This window comes from Magnolia sinica, chromosome 12, assembly GCF_029962835.1.
Source record: "Magnolia sinica isolate HGM2019 chromosome 12, MsV1, whole genome shotgun sequence".
Taxonomy (NCBI): Eukaryota; Viridiplantae; Streptophyta; class Magnoliopsida; order Magnoliales; family Magnoliaceae; genus Magnolia; species Magnolia sinica.
This window is the reverse complement of record NC_080584.1, coordinates 71,540,936-71,567,942: the sequence shown is the minus strand read 5'-3', so window position 1 is coordinate 71,567,942 and position 27,007 is coordinate 71,540,936. Positions and strand designations below refer to the sequence as shown.

Below are 27,007 nucleotides of genomic sequence, written 5' to 3'. Positions count from 1 at the left end.
ATATTCATCGATCACATTACGAATTTTATCGAATTATTTTTATTTTTCTTGCTTTTTCCTCATGAATTCGAGAAGTCTCCGTGAGGAGCCCGGAAGACGGTTATCGACCTCATCACGTTCATCCTGTGAGGAGTCCGGAAGACAGTTATCAGCCTCATCACGTTCATCCTTGCATCATACACACATCATTTACATCTATTTATACTATCTAATGTTTTATTTAAGGTATGTTATCTGTGGGCCCTACCTAATGAATGGCCCACATCTGGCTACCATGTTGCAACGGCAAGTGTGTTGTGAGAATTGACGGGGCCTAAATGGGTACTCAGGGTATTAAAGGTATGGTAAACCCACACGTTCCTACACATTCATCATACTAATACAAGTGATTGTAGCAGACTAAACATTCGTTGGTTGGAAGATACTCAGGCATTACGTACGTCCACATTGGCTCTTTCTTAAAAGGAATTATACCAAATTTCAAACGGTAGCTTGCAGGAGCATGGAAGAAGAAATAGCACTCAGTTGGCCAACAATCCAACGGCCCTCGAGTACTCCACCGATTCATCGTACATCTCTTCCATACCATAGTTGTAGCTAAATCCAGCTTTAATCAGCTTCTCAGAGGAGAAGATCGACTTGAGATTCGCTGGAAAATCCCCAAAACTGGAATAGATCACACGGTGAAAAATCATTTCAGGCGATGAATCTGGACCGACCAATGTAAGAAGCTTGACGAAGAATAGAAAATGGGGAGAAATAATCCATGACATTGTACCAAAACTACGTCAGCCACACGACAGGAAAGAGTAGGGAAGGGAATGCCTAATGTTAAAACCTTTGTGGGGTCCACCGTAACGTTTATATGCCATCCAAACCATTCGTAAGGTCATTCCACTGATAAACTTAAAACCCAAAAAATATTAGTGTGACCCAAAACTTCTGTCATCCACAAATATTTCAACGGTGGGGATTCAATCTCCACTTTTCCTTGCCGCGCGGCCTACTTGAGTTTTGGATCTCTTACTTTTTTTTTTCCTCTTCTACTGAGGTGAGGTGACAAAACTGACGGATCGATGGGGTGGATTTTTCACAAACATCATAGTGGGCCCCACCTAGCTTCTGACCGCACGAGCTTCCTACGGTAGGGGTCGCAGGCAATCAAAGACCATTTGTAGCAAATCCAAACCTTACAAAAGATGTTACTCCCTTGCCAGTTGCCACTAGCCCGGTGGCTGGTGGTCGGTGCTCTGTGGGGCCCACCATAATGTATGTGTTTCATCCATGCCGTTCATCCATTTTTACAGATCATTTTATGGCTTTGTACCAAAAATGAGAGGGATATAAATCTCAGGTGGACCACACCACAGGAAAACAATTAGTGATTGGATATCCACTATTAAAATCCTCCTAAGGCCCACTGTACTGTTTATTTGAAATCCAATCCGTTGATTAGGTCATACAGACCTAGATGAAGGCAAAAAACAAAGATCAGCTTGATCCAAAACTTTTATGGCCCCCAAAATTTTTTTAAAGGTCTACGTTCATTCACCACAATTTCTTATAATGTGGTCCACTTGAGATTGGGATATAACTCATTTTTCGTCTCATTACCCAATATGATCTAGAAAAATAGATGGACGACATGGATGAAACATATACATCATGGTGGGGCCCACAACATAGATTGCAAGGTGTGGATTGATATGTGTTTTCTAAAACATAGATTGGAAGAGAAAATGAACGAAAATTGGGAGGGCTTACTCAGTGAGGACGTTGTACGGTGGATATCGTTTTGAGAGGAAATTGGCAAGCTCCGGTACACACGTATTGACAGCGCAGCACATGTAACGGCCAGAAGCCGATTCGTTCTCCGCTACAAAGATGTGGGCCCTACATACGTCCTCCACGTGTACAAGGCAGATCGATCCCAGGTTCAGTTGCATGCTTTTCAAGACGTTGATCATGGATTCGTTCCCTACAAAAGCCAGCCGTAAACCATGAAAATGTTCCAATACGAATGGACGGCCCAGATCTTGTACGTTCATTTGCATGTGTATGTGGTGGGACATCTAACCGTCCATCTTTAATGGACAGCTGCGTTACCTTTTAAATTTTTGGGACTGATGGATGCCTCGAAGTCACACGTGTGTGGCATCACGTGTGTGGGACTGGCACACCTGTGGAGGTTTGCTGATTCCACACGCATACATAGCCAACCTCACAGGGCACATGTGTGCAAGATCCACGCTGTTCATCAAATGATCAAAATGCCCCACCGTAGAGTGCGAATATATTGGAATGATCACATACTTGATATGTTCGAAGCTGTGAGAGGGCCCACCCTTGATGTGAATGTGGAATCCATACCGTTCATCTGGTGGCCCTTCTCATTTTCACCGTACATTCCACGAATCATCTTGATCTACGACTCAGATGGCATACACCAAAGGGACAATGTACAATCATGTTGAAAACTTTGTGGCCTACCTTAGATTTTTTTACTGCCTTGAATTTCTCTGTATCCCTTCATCCTGGTGGTCCAAACATGATGAGTGGGTTGGATGACATAAATACGAAACGATGGACCCCACATTCCTTCTGGAACTTTCTATGCTGGGTGCACCCCTGCCTAATGTCTCCATTTTTTTTCCTTTGGCGTGGCCCACCTGAGTTATGAAACAAGCTGGATTTTGGGATTTAGAACTAACATGATGGGGACTATCTAATGGACGGTTTGATGGCATTCATTCATCTCTGTGGCCCCACAAATATAGCACGTGCCATAATACATATTTCGTGTCGTAAATCTCACCTGTGAGCAAGGATAGAGCTACGTGGATGCATCCTGGAGGCTCCAGAGTCAGAGAAGAGCCGACGATGCCCACAGGAATAACGGTGCTGAGATCGAGGCTGTTTTCTTTCGCGAATTTCCATGCCGTCTTCTCTGCTAAGGTTTTTGACACTGCATAACCCTGCATTGTTTTATTTTACATATATTTTGTAATTTCCCCGCATGTGATTAGCTTCCTTTTCACTATGGTTAATATATATAAACGGTCCAATAAAATAAGACAAGGCATGTTCATATAAGGAAATGCATGAAAATGAGAAAAAATGAAAATATTTTATTTTTAATGTGACCTTTTGTGTTGTTTGGAGAGGCATACTCACCTGCCCAAGTACACTCCTTTGTGTATGTGTCATGGGCCTACAATCCCAACAATCCATGTGATATAGTTAGAGTTGCACACGAGCATAGTTAGAGTTACACATGAGCAGCAAAAGCTTAATTTCTCGCTCAACTTGGCTCGAAAAAGTTCAACTCGACTTGGATTGAAACGCTGTTCGAACTGAGTTGAGTCATATTTTGAGTTGTCAGAACATTTTGAGTTGAGTTCGAGCTAGACTTAGTTCGACTCGGCTCAACTTGATATTAAGCTTGACTCGACTCGCAACAGTAAGGGTTTTGCTTCAAGTGTTCTTGGCAACTAAGCGCGGGGTTTTGCTTGTAGCGTCTTCCCTACTCTCCGACGACCACCATCAACGTCGTCTAGAGCGGGTGCAGGAGGATGAGAGACAATGTCCTGAAGGGCACAGTAACAACCCTTTCTTCCATCTTCCCTGCAGAAGAATCCCTAAAGGCCGTGAAGCGCGTTGAAGACACCATATCCAAGCGGCAGAAACAGGTGGGCCACCTTCAACGCTTCATCACCGACAACACTAACCTCATCAATCTCATCTAGAAGCTTCCCGATGATCTCTCCCGTCCCATCATGGCAAGCCCTTCTCTTACTCAATCCCATCCATTCATCCACCCATCCCTCGATCACCACCATCATCATCGTTCTCTGACGGCTTGCAGGTCCCATTAGGCAAAGTAGCGTTCTTCCCTGGCCATTTGATCCACACAACGAGTTTCTAATTCTTCCTCCTATTTCATTTGAATTTGGGCATCTGTTTGATTTTTATTCATTTTAGGGTTTTTCGTTTCCCTCCATTTTGGTATGGACGGTTCTGATCATCGGCTTGAACTCGTACGAGCTGAGCAGAGTTGCTGTTTCGAGCTCAAAGGCCGAGTCGAGCACGAGCTGGGACTTGAGTAGTCCGAATCGAGCAGGAGATGGGCAAAGCTCAGCTCAGCTCAGCTCAGCTCGTGTACACCTCTAAATATGTACCCCATAAAACTCTCCTACCAATTTTCACCCCGTCCAAAACTTTGGAGGCATAACAAAGAGAGATGTGAATTAAGGAAGGAAATTGTTTTCTTTGGCCATGGCCCACTAAAGTTTTGGACCAGGTAAAATTTGACCTCTAAAAGATTTCATGGGTGCTGAATCATATAGACTGTTCGGATTTTAGGATCATATCATGTGTGATGAGTTCTCAAAATGTTCTCATGAGAAATTGTGTTTGGGAACTTCCCATGAGGTCGAGCTGTGTGGGTCCCACCATGATGTGTGTCGAACATCAACACCGTGCATTTGATGGGTTCCCTTTAAATTATGGGATATCCCAAAAATCAGCCGTATACGGAATTCAGGTGGGCCATACCATCTAAAAGCATGTGAAGACATGTATAAAACATATAAAATCACTTGGTAGGGCCCACCTGAAATTTGGATGCGTCTGAAACTTAGTCTGATCCCTCGTCCAAGTGGGACACACATAATGGATGGGCTAGATTTGTGAACCACATCTTGGTGGGCCCAAAAAATGAATATGGATGTTTTAATGGAAGGGTAACCCTCTCAACTTTTGTATGTGGTGTGGCCTAGAAAAGTCATGGATTGATTTGATTTTTAAGACCGAGGCCCATCATGGAATGGTGCATCTGACTGATCGGGTAGATGTTTGACACGCATCACGGTGGGCCCACACAGCTCGACCTCATGGGAAGTTCCCATGAGGTCGACCGCGTGGAACCATTTCCATATAGGCCTCGCTGGGGAATGACCAAATCATAACCATAAACAACCCGATCGTACTTGGACCGGGCAAGGTTCACCATGATAATAGTCATGCCATGTGAAATCAGTCAGCAAGGGGTGGGTTGGTGTGCTTTCTATCCAAATGCAAACTTTCAAATTTTTATTATTGGGTATAAAACATGGGCCTGGAGCCAACCCATGGACCTCAATGATCAGCCCAAAGTGGGTGGCTAGCCCATGTCTAACCCTGATTTGCACTAAGTCAAACTGAGTCTAGCCAAGCTAACCCAAAATAGAAACCAGCTTACCCAAGTCAATGGCTACTCAGAAGTCAAATATTCAACGTCCGACCAGCTCTCCTTGTCGACGACATGGCCCGTCCCAGTGCGCTGATTCAGCGACACAGCAGCCACCGATGATGTGCAGACCACACGCTTCACGGTCTTCGCTTTCACACATGATTTCAAAACGTTCAATGCTCCATCGATTGCTGGCTTGATCATGTCATTCTACAGTCATAAGCAACGAATAAATACAATGTAGAAGGAAATGAAACAGTACCATCATGTCAAACCTAGAGTTTTCATGATCCCACATGTGTTGATGTGTTACATGAGCTCGAGAGGCGACCGACACCCCTTTCCGAAAGTTAGGCCGGTTTAGTGATTGGGTGGGCTAAGGTTTATGAAACGAATGAGAGATCGAAACGCTGGGCCAAGTCTTTCTAAGCTGTCCATTTGATTTCAAAATGGTGGTCCATGTGATGAGTGAACCAGCCTGATTTTTGCTACAGGGTATTCATATGGTGGGGCCAACATGTTGGATAGATTGCGTGTCCCACCCATCCAACATTTCATCGAACCCCGTGAATATTCATGCATAGGAAACTGTATGCAAGAGAGGATTGGTGCACCCATATCTCCTACCATCTAATAATGTGGGTTGAGAATCTAAATACAACACTTTCAGATGGTTTTTGCATCTTGAAATGCTTGCTAGATTCCTACTTTCAATCTTTCAATGTATGGGCACACAATGCCTCTCAATGCATAGCTATTGTTATAAAACCAGGTGATCCCCTGTAAGGGCACACAATGCCTCTCAATGCATAGCTATTGTTATAAAACTGGGTCATTCCTCATCTGTCGTTGTTGCCATATTATCAATAATTTGAATTATATGTAGGCTAGAACTCATTTTCAATTGGGGCCCACTAATTTACTGTAAGCCACAATCAAGGAACTATAGGACAATTGAAAACCTCCCAAAATTAAAAGACAATGCTAAGATTTGCTCCTCTACATGGTCAATCAATATCTCTGAATTGGTGTACACCAACGTGCGAAAAAACTCCCACAAGCGAAAGGGTACAAGACAAGGTATTCTAAAATGGTTACATAATAATCGTAATGGCTGTTACATAATAATAAATAGTGTTAATAAACCGTTATGCATTAAGAGGCCATAACAACCATTACGTTAAATAAATAAATAAATAAATAAAAAACAAAGAACCCCATGACGGCTTTATAATGGTTTGTTACAGAGATAAAATATGCTCTTTTTTTTTGTTTTTTTTTTTTTTGTTTTTCCTTAAGACCTTAATAACTCCTATAACTCTTCCACCGTTATCATTATAGAATACCTTAGTTGCAAATAATCAAGAAATGTGCTTCTTCAAGATATTCATCTATACCTTCACTCACAACTATTTCTCCAATCAAAACACATATATGTTAGTTTTTCCCATCATTTCGCCATGTTATAATAAAAATACTCATAGTAACTACTAAGGCATTATCATTGTCATCTAAGCCTTAAACCAATTTATTGGATCACTACATGATTTATTTTATTTTATTATGTGATGTCATTCTATTAAAGGTCAAACCTTCAATTAGATCATATTACACTTGTGGGAGTTTTGTACTCCCATAGCTAATCCCCAATCCAGATAAGGGAGGGTCGTGTTAGGTTAGCATATAGCATCAAACTTATGTTATAACTTTCATCATGAATCGAAAATTAATAATTAGTAGCCATATAATTTTTTTTTTCAATTAACTAAATATAATATATTTATTTACTTTTATAAAATTAATATTTATTCATCACTAATGATTAATTACCTCTGGGTCTTTAGACTCGAAGTTCATTGGCGTGGCCACGTGAAAGACAAAATCACAACCATTGATGGCATCATCAAAGCTGCCTTCCTCCGTTAGATCTGCCTTGAAAAGTTTTAAATCACCCAAGACTTGTAGATTTAAGAGGTGGGACACCTTTTTGCTATTTGCTGCACCAAAGAATAAAATACAATTGGTTGTTGGTTTCATTGGGAAATATGTAGCTGCGTCGAGTCGACTCGGCCGAGTTTTGAGTCGACTCACCGAGTTTTAGAATAATGATGCGATGAGTAAGAAAGAATGCGAGGGTGGACGAACCTGGGTCTCTGACGGTGGCGTTGACGCCGTACCCTTTCTCTAACAAGCTTTTAACGAGCATGGACCCCACATATCCTGTGGCTCCAGTTACACATGCCCTCTCCCTTTCCATCCTAGCCGTTGCCATTTCTGTCCTCCCTCTAACGAAGATGAGAGCCGTCACCATACACAGACGCTCCTGGTCTGGCCTTGGATTTGGTAGATATCATTATTGAAGACTCTTATGGTAGTTCACCGCCATTTAAAATTGATGGTGAATTTTTAGTCGTGGATAGAATATTTTTATTTTTACAGAAATCCACACCGTCCAAATCTCTGTATATGTGGATGGAGCATAAAAAAAAAAGTGCAGAGAGGAGAAAATTATAACATTTGCTTTTTCTCTTGGAATTTTGGACCGCTATCAAACCATCCATTTGATAGATTGGGTCACATGATTAGTGTTGATTTTAAAGGTGTGATCCTTTTAAAATATACCCTACAATCAATATGGATGGTCTGGATAACAGTAAATGATATTTGGATGTGAGAAAGATGCGTCACCACTATTTTCAAAATGATGGTGAACTATCATAGGTATGGTCTAACCCTTTTCTCATTATTGGGGAGGTGGATTGCCTGCGACTCCGGGCACAGATATATTTCTATACCTGGGGCTGTGTGGGGCTACAAAGATGTACGTGTGACAAATCGAATACGTGCATCTGTTTTGAAAGGTAAATTAAGTATGGAAAATAAAAATTAGGAATATAAGAAAACTCAGGTGGACCACACTAAAGGAAAAATTGGGAACAGGAATTTCCACCGTTGAAACCATCTTAGAGATGGCCATGACGTTTAGAGAAAATCATGATCTTTATATGTCATCCAAACCGTTCATAGGGTTATTACCAATCAGATAAACTGGTGGCATAAATTTATACTGATACAAGAATCCTGTCGCTCTCATGCGTTCAATCCTAATTGTTTCGTGGTATGACCCACGTGACTTTTGGATATGCATGATTTTTATATCACTGTACTGATTGTGATCTTTCAAAACATATGGACGGAGTGGATTTATGATAGAAATCTCTGTGGACTCCACACAGACTCGAGCACAGCACAGGAATATCCATGTGCCAGGCCACTGGCAATCCGCTTTCATAATGGGGGGCTACGCGGTTTCGGCGGATCCGCGGATCCACCGAAGTGCTTGGATCGGACTGTGGGGGCCATCTTGACACATGTTCCTTCTTACATCCAGGCTGTCCATCCGTTTTGAAATATCATTTTAGACGATGATCCTAAAATTGAAGCAGATCCAAATCTCGGATGAACTACACCATAGGAAACAGTGGTGATTGACCGTTAAAAACTTCTCATGGACCGCAAGAGTTTAGATCAAGCTGATAATTGTGTGGTCCCTAGATCCATATCTCTTTTACCTTATCAACGGTTTGGATGGAAAATAAACATTCTGGTGGCCCCCACAGCCAGGGATCCACCGAATCCGCGCCCTTTGATCTGGCAGCCCTACATGCACCCTTTCTATATGCACCGCACCTTTACCATGAGGTGCATATCTGTAGGAACATCTCTGAGTCATCCGAACCGTTGATATGGTTTAATGGTAGGCCCTATTGTGGTGGGGAAATACACTTAAAATCTCCCTCATCGGATGATCCTAACCGTCCTAGAACGTTGCAATTTCCCCTTTCTTGCATAGATATGAGTTTGCGGTTTCCTAGCCCCATATCCAAACGCAACACATGTGCCAACCTGACGAGTATGGGAAGTACTTGCATTGAAGATGGTCATACACAAAAATCAGGCTCGTCCACTTTTATCAGGGCTGGCGAGGAGGCCAGCAAACCCAAATGCCAAACCTGATAATGGTTTGATCTAGGGTTTATTTGATTTTTCAATTCATTGGTAAATACCGGTCAATTGGGTAATAATTATTTCATTTGCAAGTTACATCACTCTTCAGCTTCATTTGACAAACTATCCTTTACAAGTAGAAACCGAAAATGTTGCAAAATATTCATCGGTCCCACGTGATGCATGTTGCCTATCCACACGGTTCATCTATTATGCCAGCTGAATTATGGCATGAGCCGAGAGATAAGGCATATCCAAAGCTCAAGTGGACCACACCAAGGGAAAAAGGAAATCGAACACTTATCGTTAAAAATTTCTTAGGGCTACTGTTTCTTTTGGTGTGAGCCACTTGAATGTTGGATCTACATCATTTTTCTACTCATGCCTCGAAATATATTGTGTTAAAATAGATGGACGGATTGGATATATAATATACATTACCTTAGGGTCCACAAATTTAAACTAACTTTTTTGAATCGGTTTCCATGGCAGATTTTCAAATGGGTGTAATGGTGATAATTACCCATATACAGGGTATTTATACAAGTTTTGAAAAATAATGCCTATGGATTCTCAAACGGTGAAATGGTAATAATTACTCATTTACAGGGTATTTACACAAGCTTTGAAAAATCAAAGCCATTAGAGTATATTTTGATTATGATTTCTTCCTATTGCTTGCTATCCTTATTTAAAGGGTTATGAACTCATTTTTATTCATTCATTAATTAATTTCAAATTTATTAGAATTTATTTCTATTTTCTGCCTTTTTTTCTTGTGGATTCGAGAAGTCTTTGTAAAGAGTCTAGAGAATTTTTGTGGATTTGGAATAGTTATCCTCTTGAGAAAGACGGTGCTCAACCTCATGTCCTTCCCTGCGTCAGACACCTACCATCACAAGTTTCTTTCAGAGTCCCTGATCTCTTTATTTTCATTTTTTGAAAGGTAAGAATACCATTATTCAAACCCTTGATTGCACACACATACTACATTGTCTCTGCTAGCTTATCTTATGAGCGAGAATACCATTATTCAAACCCTTGATTGCTCGCACATACTACATTGACTTTGCTAGCTTATCTTATGAGCGAGAGTACCATTATTCAAACCCTTGACTGCTCACACATACTACATTGTCTCTGCTAGCTTATCTTATGAGCGAGAATACCATTATTCAAACCCTTGATTGCTCGCACATACTACATTGTCTCCGCTAGCCTATCTTATGAGCAAGAATACCATTAGTCAAACCCTTGATTGCTCACACATACTACATTGACTCTGCTAGCTTATCTTATGAGCGAGAGTACCATTATTCAAACCCTTGATTACTCACACATACTAAATTGTCTCTGCTAGCTTATCTTATGAGCGAGAGACCATTTAAGTATCACACATTGATGTATTGGTTGACAAGAAAGGAAATTGTTAGAGAATATTAAGCAGTGAAGCGTGAGGAGGGAAATGAATTGTTGTGTGAACTTGAAAGGAGGCTGTGGGTTGATCAGTGGGATTTCACTCTCAATGGCTCTTCTTATGGCAATCTAGACAAGTGTGAGATCGCGGGGTTCTTAGAGATATTGAGGTGACAGTCCATATTCTTTTTTCAGACAGGCATCTTTTTCTTCTGAAAAGTTTCTAGTCCCATTATTGCATGTTGAATGCAATCGTACAAATGTCATTTCTTGTAAGTTGTCTCACATCATTAGCTATGGAGTTGAAATTGCCTTCAACAATATTTTTCACATTTGGATAAACATTTAAGTCGCGTATGTGAAAAGAATAATAAGGAGCCTAAATAGCCTAACCTTTTTAGAACTTGTCAAACTCATCTAAAATAAAGATTTCAGGCATGGCAACTGGTGTGACATCCTCACCTCTCTCTCTCTCTCTCTCTCTCTCTCTCTCTCTCTCTCTCTCTCTCTCTATATATATATATATATAGTCAAGCTCACCTGCACACCTATGTACCTTTGCACACATGTCATGGGTGTCTAATCTGAACGGTCCATATGATGTGGAATCCTATAAAACCCCATTGTGACAAATTTTCACCGTGATCTAAATTTCTGGTAGGGCCATTGCAAAGAGAAATGTAAATCAAGGGAGGAAACTGTTTTTAATTTTTATGGCCTACCAAAGTTTTGGATCAAAGTAAAAATTAAGTCCGGGGACACATATAATGAGTTCTCAAAAAAGTTCCCACAAGTTCGGTGTGAATTGGTGCAGAGAGAGAGAGAGAGAGAAAGAGCGTGTGTGTGTGTGTGGGAAATGGTTCTATGCGGTCAAGCTCATGGGAACTTTCCATGAGGTCGAGCCCACCTCCCCCATCGAGATGCGTATCGAAAATCAACACCGTGCATTGATGGGCCCCTTTTAAATGATGTGATATCTGCACCCCTTTTAAATGATGTGATATCCCAAAAATCAGCCGTATAAGGAAGTCAAGTGGGCCATACCATCTAAAATAATGTGAAGACATGCCTAAAACATATAAAAGCAGTTAGTGGGGCCCACATAAAATTTGGATGCATCTGAAACTTGGTCTGATCCCTCGTACAAGGGGACCACACATGATGGATTGGCTGAATTTGTGAACCACACCTCGGTGGGCCCAAAAAATGATTACGAATGTTTTAATGAGAAGATAACCCCTTTCAACTTTTGTATGTGGTGTGGCCCACACAAGTCATGGATTGACTTGATTTTTAAGCATGAGGCCCACCATGAAATGTTGTATCTGGCTGATGGGGTAGGTGTTCAGCATGCATCAAGGTGTCCACACAGCTTGACCTCATGGGAAGTTCCCATGAGCTCACTGCATAGAACCATTTCCCTATATATATACACACACACACACACACACACACACACACACACACCTAACCCATTTACCAAACGTGCTTTGAGTCGAGGTTAGCCTAAAGGTATGCTCTATTAATCAATACGCACTTGGGTTTAAGAATACAATCTGGTGCTTAAAGTATGCCCTATTGTTGGGTGCGAGTCCTTACCCCAGTGATAGACTATGAGGAGTTTCAACACTGAGGTCTTCGGTTTGCGACCCGTGTACGTGGGTGTGCGCAGGGTGCATGTGTTAAAAAAAAAAAAACAGAAGCCCTATTAATCTATGCTCACTAACATACGTACGTCATTTGCATGCATCTATATGGTCTAATTCCGTTGTGTGTGTGTGTGTGTGTGTTTTTTTTTTTTTTTTTTTAAGTAAAGGGAATCTTATCTGTGGGCTCTATCTGATGAATGGCCCAGATCTGGGTACCATGTTGCGATGGCAAGTGTGTTGTGAGAATTACAGGTAAATGTGATTAGGGCATCAAAGGTTTGGTAAACCCACACGTTTGTAGTCATTCATTTAACTAATACAAGTGATTACAGCAGGCTACACATTCGTTGGTTTGAAGATAGTTAATCAGGCATTACCTCCACATTAGCTCTTCTTTAATAGGGATTATACCAAGTGTAGTTTGCAGGAAGATAGAAGAAGAGATAGCTCTCAACTGGCCAACAATCCAACGGCCCTCAAGTACTCTACCGATTCATCGTACATCTCTTCCATCCCATAGTTGTAGCTAAATCCAGCTTTAATCAGCTTCTCCGAGGAGATGATCGACTCGATATTCACAAGAAAATCACTGAAACTGGAATAGATCACACGATTAAAAATCATTTCAGGTGATGATCTATATGGACCGACCAAAGTAGAGAAATCCCAGCCTTACAAAAGATGGGCCACCACCCCATGGACATGGCATTGCAAAAGTACTATTAGGTGGGCCATGTCGTTAAAATCATAGGACAGATGATGGTCCATATCCAATAGGTAGGCCATATATTGGTAGGTGAGGACATTGGAAAAGAAAATGAAAGAAAATTAAGAGGGCTTACTCAGTGAGGACATTGTACGGTGGATATCGTTTTGAGAGGAATTTTGCAAGATCCGGTACACGCGTATTAGCAGCACAGCATATGTAACGGCCGGAAGCCGATTCGTTCTCCGCTACAAAGATGTGGGCCCTACATACGTCCTCCACGTGTACGATAGAGATTGATCCCGACATCAGTTGCAAGTTTTTCAAAAAGTTGATCCCGAATTCGTTCCCTACAAAAGTTAGCCGTAAACCATGAAAATGTTCTAATACGAATGGACGGCCCAGATCTTGCACGTTCATTCGCATGTGCATGTGGTGGGACATCTAACCGTCCATCAGGTGGGACCCAACTTGTATATACCTTGGTACAAGAAATGTGGTCGGTCCAATCGTCTGGTGGGCCAGAGGTGCAGGAAACAAATGGAACAACGTATAATCATGCTGAAAATTCGTTCTTTCAATACCTTGAATTTCTCAATAACCCTTCATCCTGGTAGGGCAAAAATGATGAGTGGGTTGGATGACATACATACAAGGCTATGTTGGGCCCACCCCTGCTCAATGTGGGCAATTGTTTCCTTTGGTGTGGCCCACCTGAGTTATGAATTAAGCTGGATTTTGGAATTTAGACCTAACATGGATGGTTTGATGGCATTCGTTCATCAATGTGGCCCCACATAGCTTGAATGCATTGTAACTACAATACATTAGAACATATGTGATTATTCATGTCCACACATAAGCCACACGTGTACAGCTTGTATTGTGTCTGTCCGTTTGATGGCACGTACGGACACAACATATTTCATGGTGTAGATCATACCTGTGAGCAAAGACAGAGCTATGCTGACGCTTCCTGGGACCTCTGGAGTTAGAGATGGGCCGGTGATGACACCAGGATTAATGGTGATGAGATCTATGCTGTTTTCTTTGGAGAATTTCCATGCTGCCTTCTCCGCTAGGGTTTTTGACACTCCATATCCCTGCATTGTTTTATTTTATGTATATGTTGTAATTTTCCCGCATGTGAATGGTTTCATTTTCGAGTCAGGTTATTAAAATACATGAAAGGTTCATAAAAGAGTAAGAGAAAAGGCATGTTTAGGTATTGGAAAACAATAAAAATGAAAAAAACAGTAATGTTTTTATCATTAGCATAATCTCTCGTGTTGTTTGGATGATAAAGAAAAAAAATAGATTCCATGAAACAATCAAATACCTTTTTTCATGGCATGGATTTCATTAAAAAACGAGGTGACTAATGCCAAAGGAATATTGGATTTTTAATCACTATCATAATAAGACCCATGTAAACGGAATCCATGTTTGGAAAATAACCATTGCATCATAAATTCCTCCAATCTAAACATGCCAATAAGGATATAACTTGGGTTCAAGTCAACTCAAGTCTGATTGAGTTGGGTTGGGTTGGATTGTTAAAGTCTTTGCGTTGGAAGATGCCAACCTGATTTGAATTCAGGTAGGGTTTATATTGAGCAAACATGGATTAGGTTAGGTTGGGTTAGGAATAATCACTAATATCCAAGTTGGGGTCAAGTAGAAAGGACTTAGGGTTGGGTTGTTGGGCACCTCAGGTTGTGGGTTGGATTGAAGATTAGGTTCTCTTAGGACGAGTTCGGTTTGGATTGTCCCTCAAACTTCCCAAGTTGCAACCCCACATGTTGAGGGCATTTTGATAATTTGATGGGTAAGATGAATTGCCTTACTTTAGGTTTGCTTCATTAATGTATGGCTAATATCCCTCAGTCATGGGTAACTTGTGTTCAATTGGACTAATTAAGGCAACTTATGATAATTTCAAGTAAAGCAATCGACAAAATCTTTAAGTAAATTAATAAGTTTGGCTAGTGTTTGAGAATCTATCAATCCACTAATATAAAATGGTTTGGGATATTATACTATCCCCAAATTTATTTCTACTAGAAGATCTTGAACCGGAGTCTGAGAATCCTCCAATTTCTCTAAAGTTGGCTTCAAATCCTTCATTTCAGTACCATCTTCAGTTTCCTGATCTTCCGGTATAGCTATGTCGGTCATATCAACAAAACACTCATTATCATAATTTTGTAAATTCACCTCGAGCTGTCGTACTCTGGTTGTAAACTTGTCCTTGACCGACGATTGTTTCATTATAGAATTTCTTCAATCGTACACCTTGTAGTCGTACGAAAGGGAATTATAGTATTCGGCAACTCCTCGTTCAATCGAATCATACTAGCAATATCCTATACAATAGAGTCTAGCATAAATACTGGTTGGTTTACCATTCTTGTCATGGCTGGTAAATTGTATAGGTCCAATTTCATCTCCATAAAGATAAGTCTCAGCTGCATTAGACATAATTAAGAACGGTTTATTATCATCCAAAGTTAGTTTTACTTTGTCTTGATTCCAAAAAATCACGAATTGGTGCAATGATGTGAGATACACGAGAACAAATGAATCTAATCCCGTCTAAGCTAAGCACTGTAGTTTGACCACAAAGAAAGCAACTAGCATGTTCTTAGTTCCCACCATTAATTAAACAGGTAAAACACCATGCATTAGCGTTATTCCTTCGTCACAATTACTCATTGTGACCAATGTAGGGATGTGGTCATCTTAAGTCTTTTTGAATTTAGCCATCATTATGGCTGGTAGAATGTCAGCTCCATTGTCAACGAGTACCCAAGTGGTCAAATATAATTCTAAGTGAAAAAAAATATACAATGGCTTTAAATGTTGGGTCATGATAATAGCCGACTTTTCAATAACGATTTTTTTGGAAGGGGACCTTGGTTCGATTATCATGATCAATACCTTTTTTTTTTTTTCTTCTTTCTAATCGGAGTCAAAAGATCCATGTTGTATAATTATTAGCGGGCTCAATTTTTCCACATCTCCTTCCTTCGTGCTTGGTTGAGATGGTTTAGCATAAAAACTTAATTGCAGAGTCAACACCATATTACAATCCAATGTAATTGATGACAATGAGCCAAACTATATGATCGAATTCGGAAACTACCCCCCAGGTATTTCCAAATTTGGTTGAGTATCCACTTCATATGCAACTTCGTCCATGTTCTCTCTATTTAGTTTAGAAGAATATTCTAACTCTCTTGCTTTAGCAAGCAACTTTGCAATCAGACGATCATCTAAGAATTCCTCATCGTTGAAGTATGTAGTCGACCCTTCCATGTTCATCCTTATCTTATCGTAACTAGGATCTTTGACCGAGTCATGATCCACACAAAATTCGGCCGATTTTTTCATATTGGTCAATATATATTTTTCTCCTGCCAGTCTTGAACAAGTTGGCTGATAAGTCTGGGATTAATCCAAAACAACGGCTAATTGCCTTCTCTTTGTTGCATGTTGTCTTTGCCAATATCGCTTTTAAGTACGAGTCATTTCTTCGGGCATCACTGAAATTTTTAGATGACTCAGCCTTTTCCAAATACCTTTTCGGCCAAGCCGAGGTTTAACCATCTTTGGCCCTTAAAAGTGTCAAAGTAATTGCTAGCGTGTTTGTCCTTCTGAGAGTAGAAGGCATTTCTGTTCTCATAATTCTAATTGTTCGATTGTCTCACTGGATATTTTAGTTGATAAGATCTCTTTTCGATCGGGTCAGCCTCGCACATTTCTCATAAATGTGTTGATATTTGATATTATTGCCCTTGAATATGCTTTAGTTTGGTCGAGCACTGCTTTAAGTCTCACGTCCCTCATGTCATTTTGCTCATTGGGCTAATTCATCTGAACTCCAAGATCAATCTTTTGTCATGGCCGAACCAGCTTTTGAGGATTGATGGTGGCCATATTGATCTCTATATTGAATGAGAACGAATCAACATCCGTTAACATTGCTTCTTTTTATTTTTCAGGGAATTTCAACAACCCTTTATCGATTTTATCTTGAATAAAAATTTTGAAAACAACACATTTTTTAGTGGAATGTGATCGAGTTTCATGCCATTAATAATAATTAATTTTATTCAAGTCTTCGGCTGTCGGAATCTTGTGATTCACCGAGATTTTGATAAATTTGTCAGCTAAGATAATATCAAAGATTTCATCAACATGAGAAATATCAAATGTGTAAGATCTTTGAACTTTTTGATTAAAAGCTATCACCATCTCTACTTTAACTAAAGTCGAACATGTGAATGATTGCGACCAATAGTTCAGCAACTGAAATATCATAATTATGGTTGTAATAATATGTTCCTACCGATGATTCTTTTTCCTCATTGACTCTTGAAGTAGAGCCTCATATTGATACACCTTTCTGGTCAAACCATAGAGATTTATGAATTTTGTTCCGATAAATTTTTTCAAATATTGAATTTTAGTCCATCTTAAGCTACCTGGATAAATTCTGTCTCGGTCGTAACTACCTTGCATCAACTTTTTACTCTTTTAAATCAATCAATATAATTCTTGATTGATTTCCTTAGTGGTTGCTGAAAACGAGCAAGATCGGCCATGCAATTTTCTCTGTCCTTATAAAAGAACTAAGTGTGAAATTTTTCTTCAATTTCTTGTTAGTTTTGTATAGAATTTGATAGCAAGTTGGAATACCAAGTAAAGGCTACCCTAGTCAGTGAATGGATTTATAATACTCATTATTGGCCAATTCTCCATATTGTATGGTAAATTGACATGTATTTTATAGTCGATTGACCTGTATCACCTGTAAACAACGTAAAGTGAGGTGGTCGATAATTACTCGACAATGGATATTTTCGGTCAACTGGCTGTACAGGTGCCTGATTTCCAATAGAACTTGCATCGACCTATTATTGAAGTGTAACACATGCTTTATCAGTGAACAAAGCCACCAACCGATTCATGCTCTCGGTGTGACCGACCATCCACCTAATGGAAGCCTCGGCCTGAACTCACGATTGTTTTGCGTGAACGCACGATAGTTCTACGATGTGATGAATCTCCCTTTGCATATCAACCATTTCGCCTGACATAATCTCAAAAGGTTCAAGTCGAAGATGTTGATGGTATGTCTAGATTTGGAGGAAGAAGACGAGACTAGGTGATGGATCTCCTTGCTAAGGCACTTGTTGGACTTGCACCTACTCCTCGTGAGTATGAGGTTCGTTAGCCACAACTATGTCTGTTGAAGTATTACAACCACCCTTCGGCTCATGATTTTAAATGATTATTGTACCAACAAATATACTTGAGTCAACCAAATGTTATAACAACTAAGTAATTTGGAGTCCCATGTACTGGGTGTGCCAAAAAATATTGGCGTTAGCTAAAATTGTTGCATGACTGGTACATAATGTATATTTTTGGCAACCAAATAGTTTGAAGTCCCACTGGGCGTCCCAAAAAATGTCGGCTACTTGGTTTGTTTTCAATTATGTGGGCGTGCCATAATCGATATAACAGCTTGATCCAAATTAATCAACTTTGACCCCAAGCACCAAAACAAGCAGATACGCCTAATATGAATGTATATGACTAGATTATGAGAAGATCAGTCGCTTACTCAATCACTTATATAATTTGAGAACGATCAAGCGATAGTTGAAGGGTGGGGTTCTTCCTCCGAAAATGGGTTACTTTATGACTTCCACAAAAAAAGGACTTTCGAAATACCAGTCCAAATCAAACAATAGAAAAAAACTCACAATCGGTCAGTAGGAGCAACCACAAGAATGGTATTTTAAAAGAACTGCTTGCTATTGGATAAAAAACAAATCCAGCATATGAGCATAGACTTGAATTACTATATATTATAACTAAGAATTACTGCTGTTTGATTGTTGCTACTCTTAAGATAAGCTAAGATAAAGTAAATCAATAAGATAAGTTTCTTTTTGAGATTGTTATGATTGTATTGGGATTTTTTGAGCTGTTTTTTCTCCGTCACATTCCTCTGTTATTTATAGATTTCTGTTGTAACATATTCTTCTACATCCTTCTATTACTGCAACGGTTACAACAGTCAAAAAGCTTTTTTAGATTCTTCTCTTTTCTATATCATCATTTTAGTACATTTCTCTTTACGATAATTCCACTTATGAATGCGTCTTGGCCGCTTACTCCACTTTTGTCGGCCAAAGTTTTGTTTTGGTTGCCCTCGGTCACATTTTATATGTTAAACAGGTCGACAACGCTTTTTGTATATCGACTGCAACACTGTTGATCATCCACTGACATGTAGAACTAAACTTAAGCCAATTGTAAACCCACAAAAAAACTCTCCAAATCTTTAAAAATCTTTTCATCAATTTTCTATTCCTCATATGACCCACATAATAATTGGATCAGACTAGGCATTTGATCATTACAGTTGGATGCACTTTTCAGACATGCTGGATTTAGTATACACAAACCACTTCAACCCCATAAAAACTCTACTATACCACTTATTAGAGAGAGAGAGAGAGAGAGAGAGAGAGAGAGAGAGAGAGAGAGAGAGAGAGAGAGAGAGAGAGAAGGCCAAGGATATTTTAGTCATTTTTATAAATTTTAGAAATAATAATGGCCTTTTTTTTTTCATAATTTTAAGGTTTTTTTTTTTTTTGTTTTAAGAATCTTTCTTGTAAAAATCACTTCAAAACATAGGATTGGCTACTTGAACATAAAAAGGAGAAAAGGTATAAATGGACCCAGCTGAGGCATAACCAAATCAAAATCGATCGGACTTGGGCTGGCTTGGTGTGCTTTCTATCACTGCAAGCCTTCAAATTTTTACTATTGGGCTTAAAACTTAGGCTTAGGGCTGACCTGTGATCTACCCAAACCTAGCTGAAAGCGGGTAGCCCAGCCCATTTACGACCGTAATTTATTTGCATAGAATCAAACCGAGTCTGGCCGAGCGAACCCAAAATAGAAACTAGCTTACCCAAGACAACGGCTTCTCAGAAGTCAAATACTCGACGTCGGACCAGCTCTCCTCATCGAGGAGATGGCCCGTCCCAGTGAGCTTCTTCCGCGCTACAGCAGCCACTGATGATGTGTAGACCACACGCTTTGCGGTCTTCGCTTTCACACATGATTTCAGAATTTCCAACGTCCCGTTGATAGCTGGCTTGATCATGTCATTCTACAATCATAAACAATGAATAAATACAACAAAGAAGGAAATGAAACAGTACCATAATGACAAAATTAGTGTTTTCATGATACCATACATTTGTAGTACATCACTCGTTGATGTGTCACATTAGCTCGAGATCAACACCACCCATGTTGATCCTTTCAGGAATGACCCTAGTTAGTAGGCAACATTAACCTTATGGCATAACTTTCATCATGAATCCACAATTAATACTCAGGTGTATGATTTCTTTTATAAGTAACCATATATAATATGTTTATTTACCTTTCTAAAAGTAATATTTATTTATAAAATTACTTTTCATTATTAATGATTAATTAATTACCTCTGGGTCTGTAGACTGGAAGCTCACTGGGGTTGCCACATGGAAGACAAAATCACAACCATTGATGGCGTCATCAAAGCTGCCTTCCTCTGTGAGATCTGCCTTGAAAATTTTTAGATCACCCAAGACTTGTAGATTTAAGACGTGGGCCACCTTTTTGCTATTTGCTGCACCAAAGAATAAAATGCATTTGGTTATTGGTTTAGTTAGAAAAAAAAAATGTTAATAGAGAGCAGGCAAGAATCCCCACACGCATTTAAAATGGAATTCACCAAAGAGTCCACATGGACATGTCTACTCATCAATTGGGCTACATGCTATCTAAAATGTATGCGATTGGTGATTTCTTTTCTGATCATGCATTTTACTTGAATGAGGATGTGATGCCTTGACATCTTGCATGTGTTTTGCAATTCATCTATATATCAAACATAGGTGCTACAATACCATAATTTGGGACCATCCATCTAATTTAGATGTTGTAAGTGGCAAATGTTTCAACACATGGGTTGGACCATCCTAAATTGAGCCTCCAGAGCAGTTTTGAAACAAAATTGGTTGAGGGTCCACATCCAGTACATAAAAGTGAAGAAAACCAACGGCTATGATTGTCAGATAGGTGTAATATCTAAACATGAGACATCCATGATGGGGCCAGCTAGATGGATGAACCTGACATATACATCACCCTCCTCGTGTACACTGGGATAGGTGCCTCTACCACATTCCGGTTCCCATGGGCTTCACTATGCCATGGTTGCGAAATGGGAGCATCTTGCTCAAAAGACAGATTTAAAAAATTTGAAAAAATAAATTAAAAAAAAAACATATTTTCCCCTTGTCTTGTAGCTTTAATGTTGGTTTATTCCCAAATTGAAAAGGAGAGGGGGAACTCTAGAGCTTTTTTTATTAGACTCTTTGACTTATTATTTATATTGGGAACCAAGGGGGGCTATCTCTTATCTCTTTATAAAGGCTTCGGTTTCTCATTTTTCATATGCAGAAAAGACACACTCTCTCTCACACTCTCTCTCTCTCTCTCTCTCTCTCTCTCTCTCTCTTATTTTTCTCTAAGTTTTCTCTTTGCATTCTTTTATTTGGAAAATTAGAAAAAGCAAGCTTATGTTCATGTGAGTAAATCGTGTGTGCACCTGATCAAATCATCGTAGAGGAGAGTAATTATATCTTGAAGGCAGAGTTGTTGAGACCTAGTGCATCAAGGACATTTCTTGTGAGGAAAAATATGTTTTTAAGACAGGGACCATAATATGCCTTGGATCTCCAAATAATATTCTTATTATTTCTTGTATGTAACATCTCAATTTTCTGTTTTATCTCTTTATCAGAACCAACATATCCAGTGCGGCAACCTGTGGGCTCTATTGCATATTGTAACATTAAAGATCATCCAATCACTTTCGACTAGAAAGGTAAAGCAAGTTGATATTACACATCACTATCATGATTACAGGCTCCTCTTTTCCCTCATCATTTCTCACTTTCATTTTTAATTATGCCTAGGCAAGAGTACAGACACTCCCTCATCATTTCCCATAGTCTACTTGTTTCCACCGTTAGCTAAATCAGCCGAGGTGGACTCCATTGCAATTTTTAGAAGGAAAATCGAATAAAAATGATAAGCTACCCAATTGAATCACAGTTTCCAATATTGTAACAAATGGAACATATCATGATTTTCCACCCCACCCACTAGGGAAGTGAAAATACAAGTCACCCCACTTACAAATTCAACCTCATATCAATTTAATTGTCTCCAAATAAGCCCTTAACTTGATGAAAGTGATAATCTACCCAATCGAATCACGACTTCCAATACTGTAATGAATGGATCGGATTATGATTTTCCACCCACCAAGGAAGTGAAAATACACAAGTTACCCCACTTACAACTTGAACCTCACGTCAATTTAATGGTGTCTTCCAAAAATGCCCTTAGTGATTTCTCTTGTAAAGTAGTTAAAGTGACTGAAATTAGGGCCTGTTTGGGAGTGTGGATTTGGAACCCGCTGGATTTGAAATCCTCCTATTTTGCACCTTGGAATCCTCAATAATCCAAAAGTAGCTATGCATAGCATATTTATTGGGGTTTGAATATAATTACTAAATCAGCTTTAATATCTCTAATCAGTGTACCTATGTAACTTTTGACACAATGGTTATAACAAGCCTGTTGAAACATATACTTTGCATAAAAATAATGAAATTCCAAGTCTCGGATGGGCCATAATCACAAGATCATGTCCGAGTGACTAATCAACAAATTTTAACCGTTGATTTACATGAACAATGTTTGGACGGCACAAAACATTGTATGAAACTAATTATAGTGATGCAATTGATAATCTGATTGTTTTGGGATATCATCGGTGGGCCATGTGCCCAATAGATTAATAGCCTAGTGACACACATGTTACACATGCAACTCTTGGAAGGATTTTAGATATAATCCAAACTTTCACCTTGGATTTCATTGACTTTAAGGCCTGTTTGGGAGCGTGGATTTGGAACCCTTATATTCAAAACCCCCTGAATTTGAAATATAGCTATTGTGTTTGGCACCTTGGATCGGGAATCAACTTTAATCTAAAAGTAGCCATGCATGGTATATTCACGGGGGCTTGAATTTAATTACTAAATCAACTTTAATATCTCTAATTAGTGAACGTATGTAATGTTTAACACAAAGTTTGCAATAAGCCCGTTGAAATATATGCTTTGCCAGAAAATGATGAAATTACAAGTTTTGGATGGGCTACAACCACAAAATCATGTCTGAGTGACTAACCAACGATTATTAACCATTGATTTACATGGACAATGTTTGGACGGTGCCGATCATCATATTAAAGTAATTATAGTGATACAATTGATATTCTAATTGTTTTTGGATTGGGATATACCTCATTTTAGGTCTCATATCATAAAATAATCTAGAAAAATAGATGGACGGCATGGATGAAACACATTCATCATGGTGGGGCCCACAGAGCACCGACCACCAGCCATTGGCTGGTGGCAGGGAGAGTAGCCAATCCGATTCCACTTTCACCTTGAATTTCAAGCCTCTTTTTTTTTTTTTTTTTGGAATTTGAAACCCTTGATTACTTTATGGTGCAAGGGAATTTGAAATCCCCTCAAACCCCCAAATCCACGGTGCCAAACGACTCCTTAGAATATGATTTTCCACACCACTAGGACAGGTGGTGAATTAAAAGTATCCCTATCGAGATATTCAACAAGATATTCAATTTTATGAATGATTTTCCATACACGGTGAGGGTGTAATCCAAACACGCCCTCCCCGTCCGTAGACTCGTTCAAGCTATTTGGGTTAGCTTTATCAAACCTATTTCACCTATTATAAAATCACTGCAGAACTCCATGGTTTTTGAATTGAACTTAGATGTCTAGCTCGAGTTGTATCGAGTCAACCGAGTTTTCAGGCCGACTAGATGAGTCTTGTTGAGTCCTTACAAAGTCAATTGACTCACTGAGTCGAGTTGAATCGATCGGCTGGAGATATAACCAAGTCGATTTGACTCGTTTGAATTTTGAGTCGATTTGACTCGGACCAGTTTTGAGTCGACTCACTGAGTTTTAGAATAATGATGAGATGAGGAAGAAAGAATGCGAGGGTGGACGAACCTGGGTCTCTGACGGTGGCGTTGACGGCGTACCCTTTCTCTAACAAGCTTTTAACGAGCATGGACCCCACATATCCAGTGGCTCCAGTTACACATGCCCTCTTCCTTTCCATCCTCGCCGTTGCCATTTCTGTCCTTCCTCCTACGAAGATGAGAGCCAGACGCTCCAGGCCTGTCCTTGGCTTGAGTAGATATTATTATTGGAGACTCTTATGCAAGTTCACCACCATTTAAAATTGATGGTTTTTTTTTTTTTTTTGTAAATTTATTATTACAAAAATCCACACCGTCCAAATCGATGTAGCTGGGGATGGAGAGTAGACAAAAAGTACAGCTAGAAGAATATACTAACATTTGCTGCTGTGGGCCATCCATTTATAGTTGGTTGGGTTATTTAAATTTGATTTGATTTAAAGTTGTGATCTTTTTGCAAAATGGCCTACAATTTGGATGGTCTGGATAACAGTAGATGAGAGTTGGATGTGCGGAAGAGGCGTCACCAGTATTTTCAAAATGGTGGGGAACTATTATAGCTGTCTTACACCATTTTTATTAGCGGTTTGCAGCGCGCACGTGTACCCTTTCCCCGTACACCGCAACTTTACCATGGGAGCGAATTAGATGCGGTCCCGGCCTCGGTAGACGGTGGATGTGCACCAGTATTTTCAAAACGGTGGGGAACTATCATAGCTGTCTTATACCATTTTAAATTAGTGGTCTGCAGCGCCCACGTGTATGATGCGGTACCGGCCTCAGCAACACGGTGCGGCCCTGACCGTGGGGCCCACCTTGATGTATGTATTATGAGTCGGGATCCTCTGTTATCAGGTCAACAGAGAATTCCTATTACCCTAATGGTTTGGCGTCCGAAGCTGTTTTCATTATTTTTAATTTTGTAGTGAGTAGTGACGTGGACCAATGAGAATTAGGGTATGAGAAATTCTCTGTTGACCTGATAACAGAGGTGGGTATCAGGAATTCTCTGTTGACCTGATAACAGAGGATCCGGACTCATGTATTATATAACCATGTCGTCCATTCATTTTTCCAGCTCATTCCAAGGGCCAACCCAAAACCGGAGCAGATCCAAATCTCAATTAGGCCATCCTGGTGCCCGCAGTATTGTTTATTTGCCATCATACCTTGGGAAAAGGTCAAAAAGACCTGGACGAAATATATGTATATATGTGTGTGTGTGTGTGTGAGGTCAACCTCACAGTAACTTCCCATTAGGTCGAGCTTTGTCGGCCACACCGTGATGTGCGTCGGATATCAACACCAAGCATTTGATGGGTCCCCTTTAAGTTATGCAATATCTAAAAAATTAGTCGTATATGGAACTCAAGTAGGCCATGCCATCCAAAACTATGTAAAGACATGCTTAAATTATATAAAATCAATTGGTGAGAGCCCACTTGAGTTTTGGATGCAGCTGAAACTTGCTCTAGCCCCTCATCCAAGTGGGACACACATGGTGAAAGATACCTTGTTTAAACACTGCGGTCTTGGCATTGATTCCCTAGTGGGGGTGGCTAATAGTGGAGTGTGAACTGACAGTGGTTGTACTAACAAGCTAACATTAAAAAAGAAAAAAAGAAAAAAAAGATGCATCATCCCATGGTGGGCCACAAGCTTAAAAATCAAGTCAAACCATGAATTGGGTGGGCCACACCACAAACAAAAGTTGAGAGGGGTGTTGAGTGTGAAATATTGCATATTTTTTCCTATTTATACTTTGGTTTTATAAACATAATAGTGTTTAATCGATTTAATTATACATGTTTTCATGTGCGAGGTGATTTCGAAAGCTTAAGGTAAAATTGATACTAAAAGAAAGATTTATGCTCAAAAGATTACTAAATGAAGATTTGAAGATTTGAAAGTCATTAATGAAGAATTCACATGCAAAAGATCTAAGAAAACCAAATAAGAAATGGTAGACTGAGTGAAAGATACCTTGTTTCAACACTGCGGTCTTGGCATCGATTCCCTAGTGGGGGTGGCTAATAGTGGAGTGTGAACTGACAATGGTTGTACTATATAACAAGCTAACATTAAAAAGAAAAAAAGAAAAAAAAAGATGCATCATCCCATGGTGGGCCACAAGCTTAAAAATCAAGTCAAACCATGACTTGGGTGGGCCACACCACAGACAAAAGTTGAGAGGGGTGTTGAGTGTGAAATATTGCATATTTTTTCCTATTTATACTTTGATTTTATAAACATAATAGTGTTTAATCGATTTAATTATACATGTTTTCATGTGCGAGGTGATTTCGAGAGCTTAAGGTAAAATTGATACTAAAAGAAAGATTTATGCTCAAAAGATTACTAAATGAAGATTTAGAGATTTAAAAGTTATTAATGAAGAATTCACATGCAAAAGATCTAAGAAAACCAAATACGAAATGGTAGACTGAGTGAAAGATACCTTGTTTCAACACTGCGGTCTTGGCATCGATTCCCTAGTGGGGGTGGCTAATAGTGGAGTGTGAACTGACAGTGGTTGTACTAACAAGCTAACATTAAAAAAAGAAAAAGAAAAAAAAGATGCATCATCCCATGGTGGGCCACAAGCTTAAAAATCAAGTCAAACCATGACTTGGGTGGGCCACACCACAGACAAAAGTTGAGAAGGGTGATGAGTGTGAAATATTGTAAATTTTTTTCTATTTATACTTTGGTTTTATAAACATAATAGTGTTTAATCGATTTAATTATACATGTTTTCATGTGTGAGGTGATTTCGAGAGCTTAAGGTAAAATTGATACTAAAAGAAATATTTATGCTCAAAAGA

The 27,007-nt window shown here is 39.5% G+C and overlaps 2 protein-coding genes across 4 annotated transcripts; both read right to left on the bottom strand.

Annotated features, from left to right (window-relative positions):
* Positions 1 to 345: 345 nt before the first annotated feature.
* Positions 346 to 24,388, bottom strand: LOC131221647 (anthocyanidin reductase ((2S)-flavan-3-ol-forming)-like). 3 transcript variants are annotated; one of them, XM_058216942.1, is made up of 7 exons: positions 24,211 to 24,388; positions 20,545 to 20,711; positions 20,004 to 20,204; positions 15,403 to 15,477; positions 13,953 to 14,112; positions 13,146 to 13,359; positions 346 to 666 (listed from the first exon to the last, which is right to left on the bottom strand). In XM_058216942.1, the coding sequence occupies exons 1-7, from the start codon at positions 24,335 to 24,337 to the stop codon at positions 522 to 524; spliced, it is 1,089 nt and encodes a 362-aa protein (XP_058072925.1). In that variant the 5' UTR covers positions 24,338 to 24,388; the 3' UTR covers positions 346 to 521. The 3 variants fall into 3 exon arrangements, with proteins under 3 accessions (XP_058072925.1, XP_058072924.1, XP_058072927.1); XM_058216941.1 differs by lacking the exon at positions 346 to 666 and adding an exon at positions 12,541 to 12,898 and having other exon boundaries at positions 24,211 to 24,386; XM_058216944.1 differs by lacking the exons at positions 346 to 666; positions 15,403 to 15,477 and adding an exon at positions 12,541 to 12,898 and having other exon boundaries at positions 24,211 to 24,384.
* On the bottom strand, positions 2,835 to 7,561 carry LOC131221653 (anthocyanidin reductase ((2S)-flavan-3-ol-forming)-like). Its single transcript, XM_058216949.1, has 4 exons — positions 7,376 to 7,561; positions 7,061 to 7,227; positions 5,240 to 5,440; positions 2,835 to 2,975 (listed from the first exon to the last, which is right to left on the bottom strand). The coding sequence occupies exons 1-3, from the start codon at positions 7,539 to 7,541 to the stop codon at positions 5,252 to 5,254; spliced, it is 522 nt and encodes a 173-aa protein (XP_058072932.1). The 5' UTR covers positions 7,542 to 7,561; the 3' UTR covers positions 2,835 to 2,975; positions 5,240 to 5,251.
* Positions 24,389 to 27,007: the final 2,619 nt, after the last annotated feature.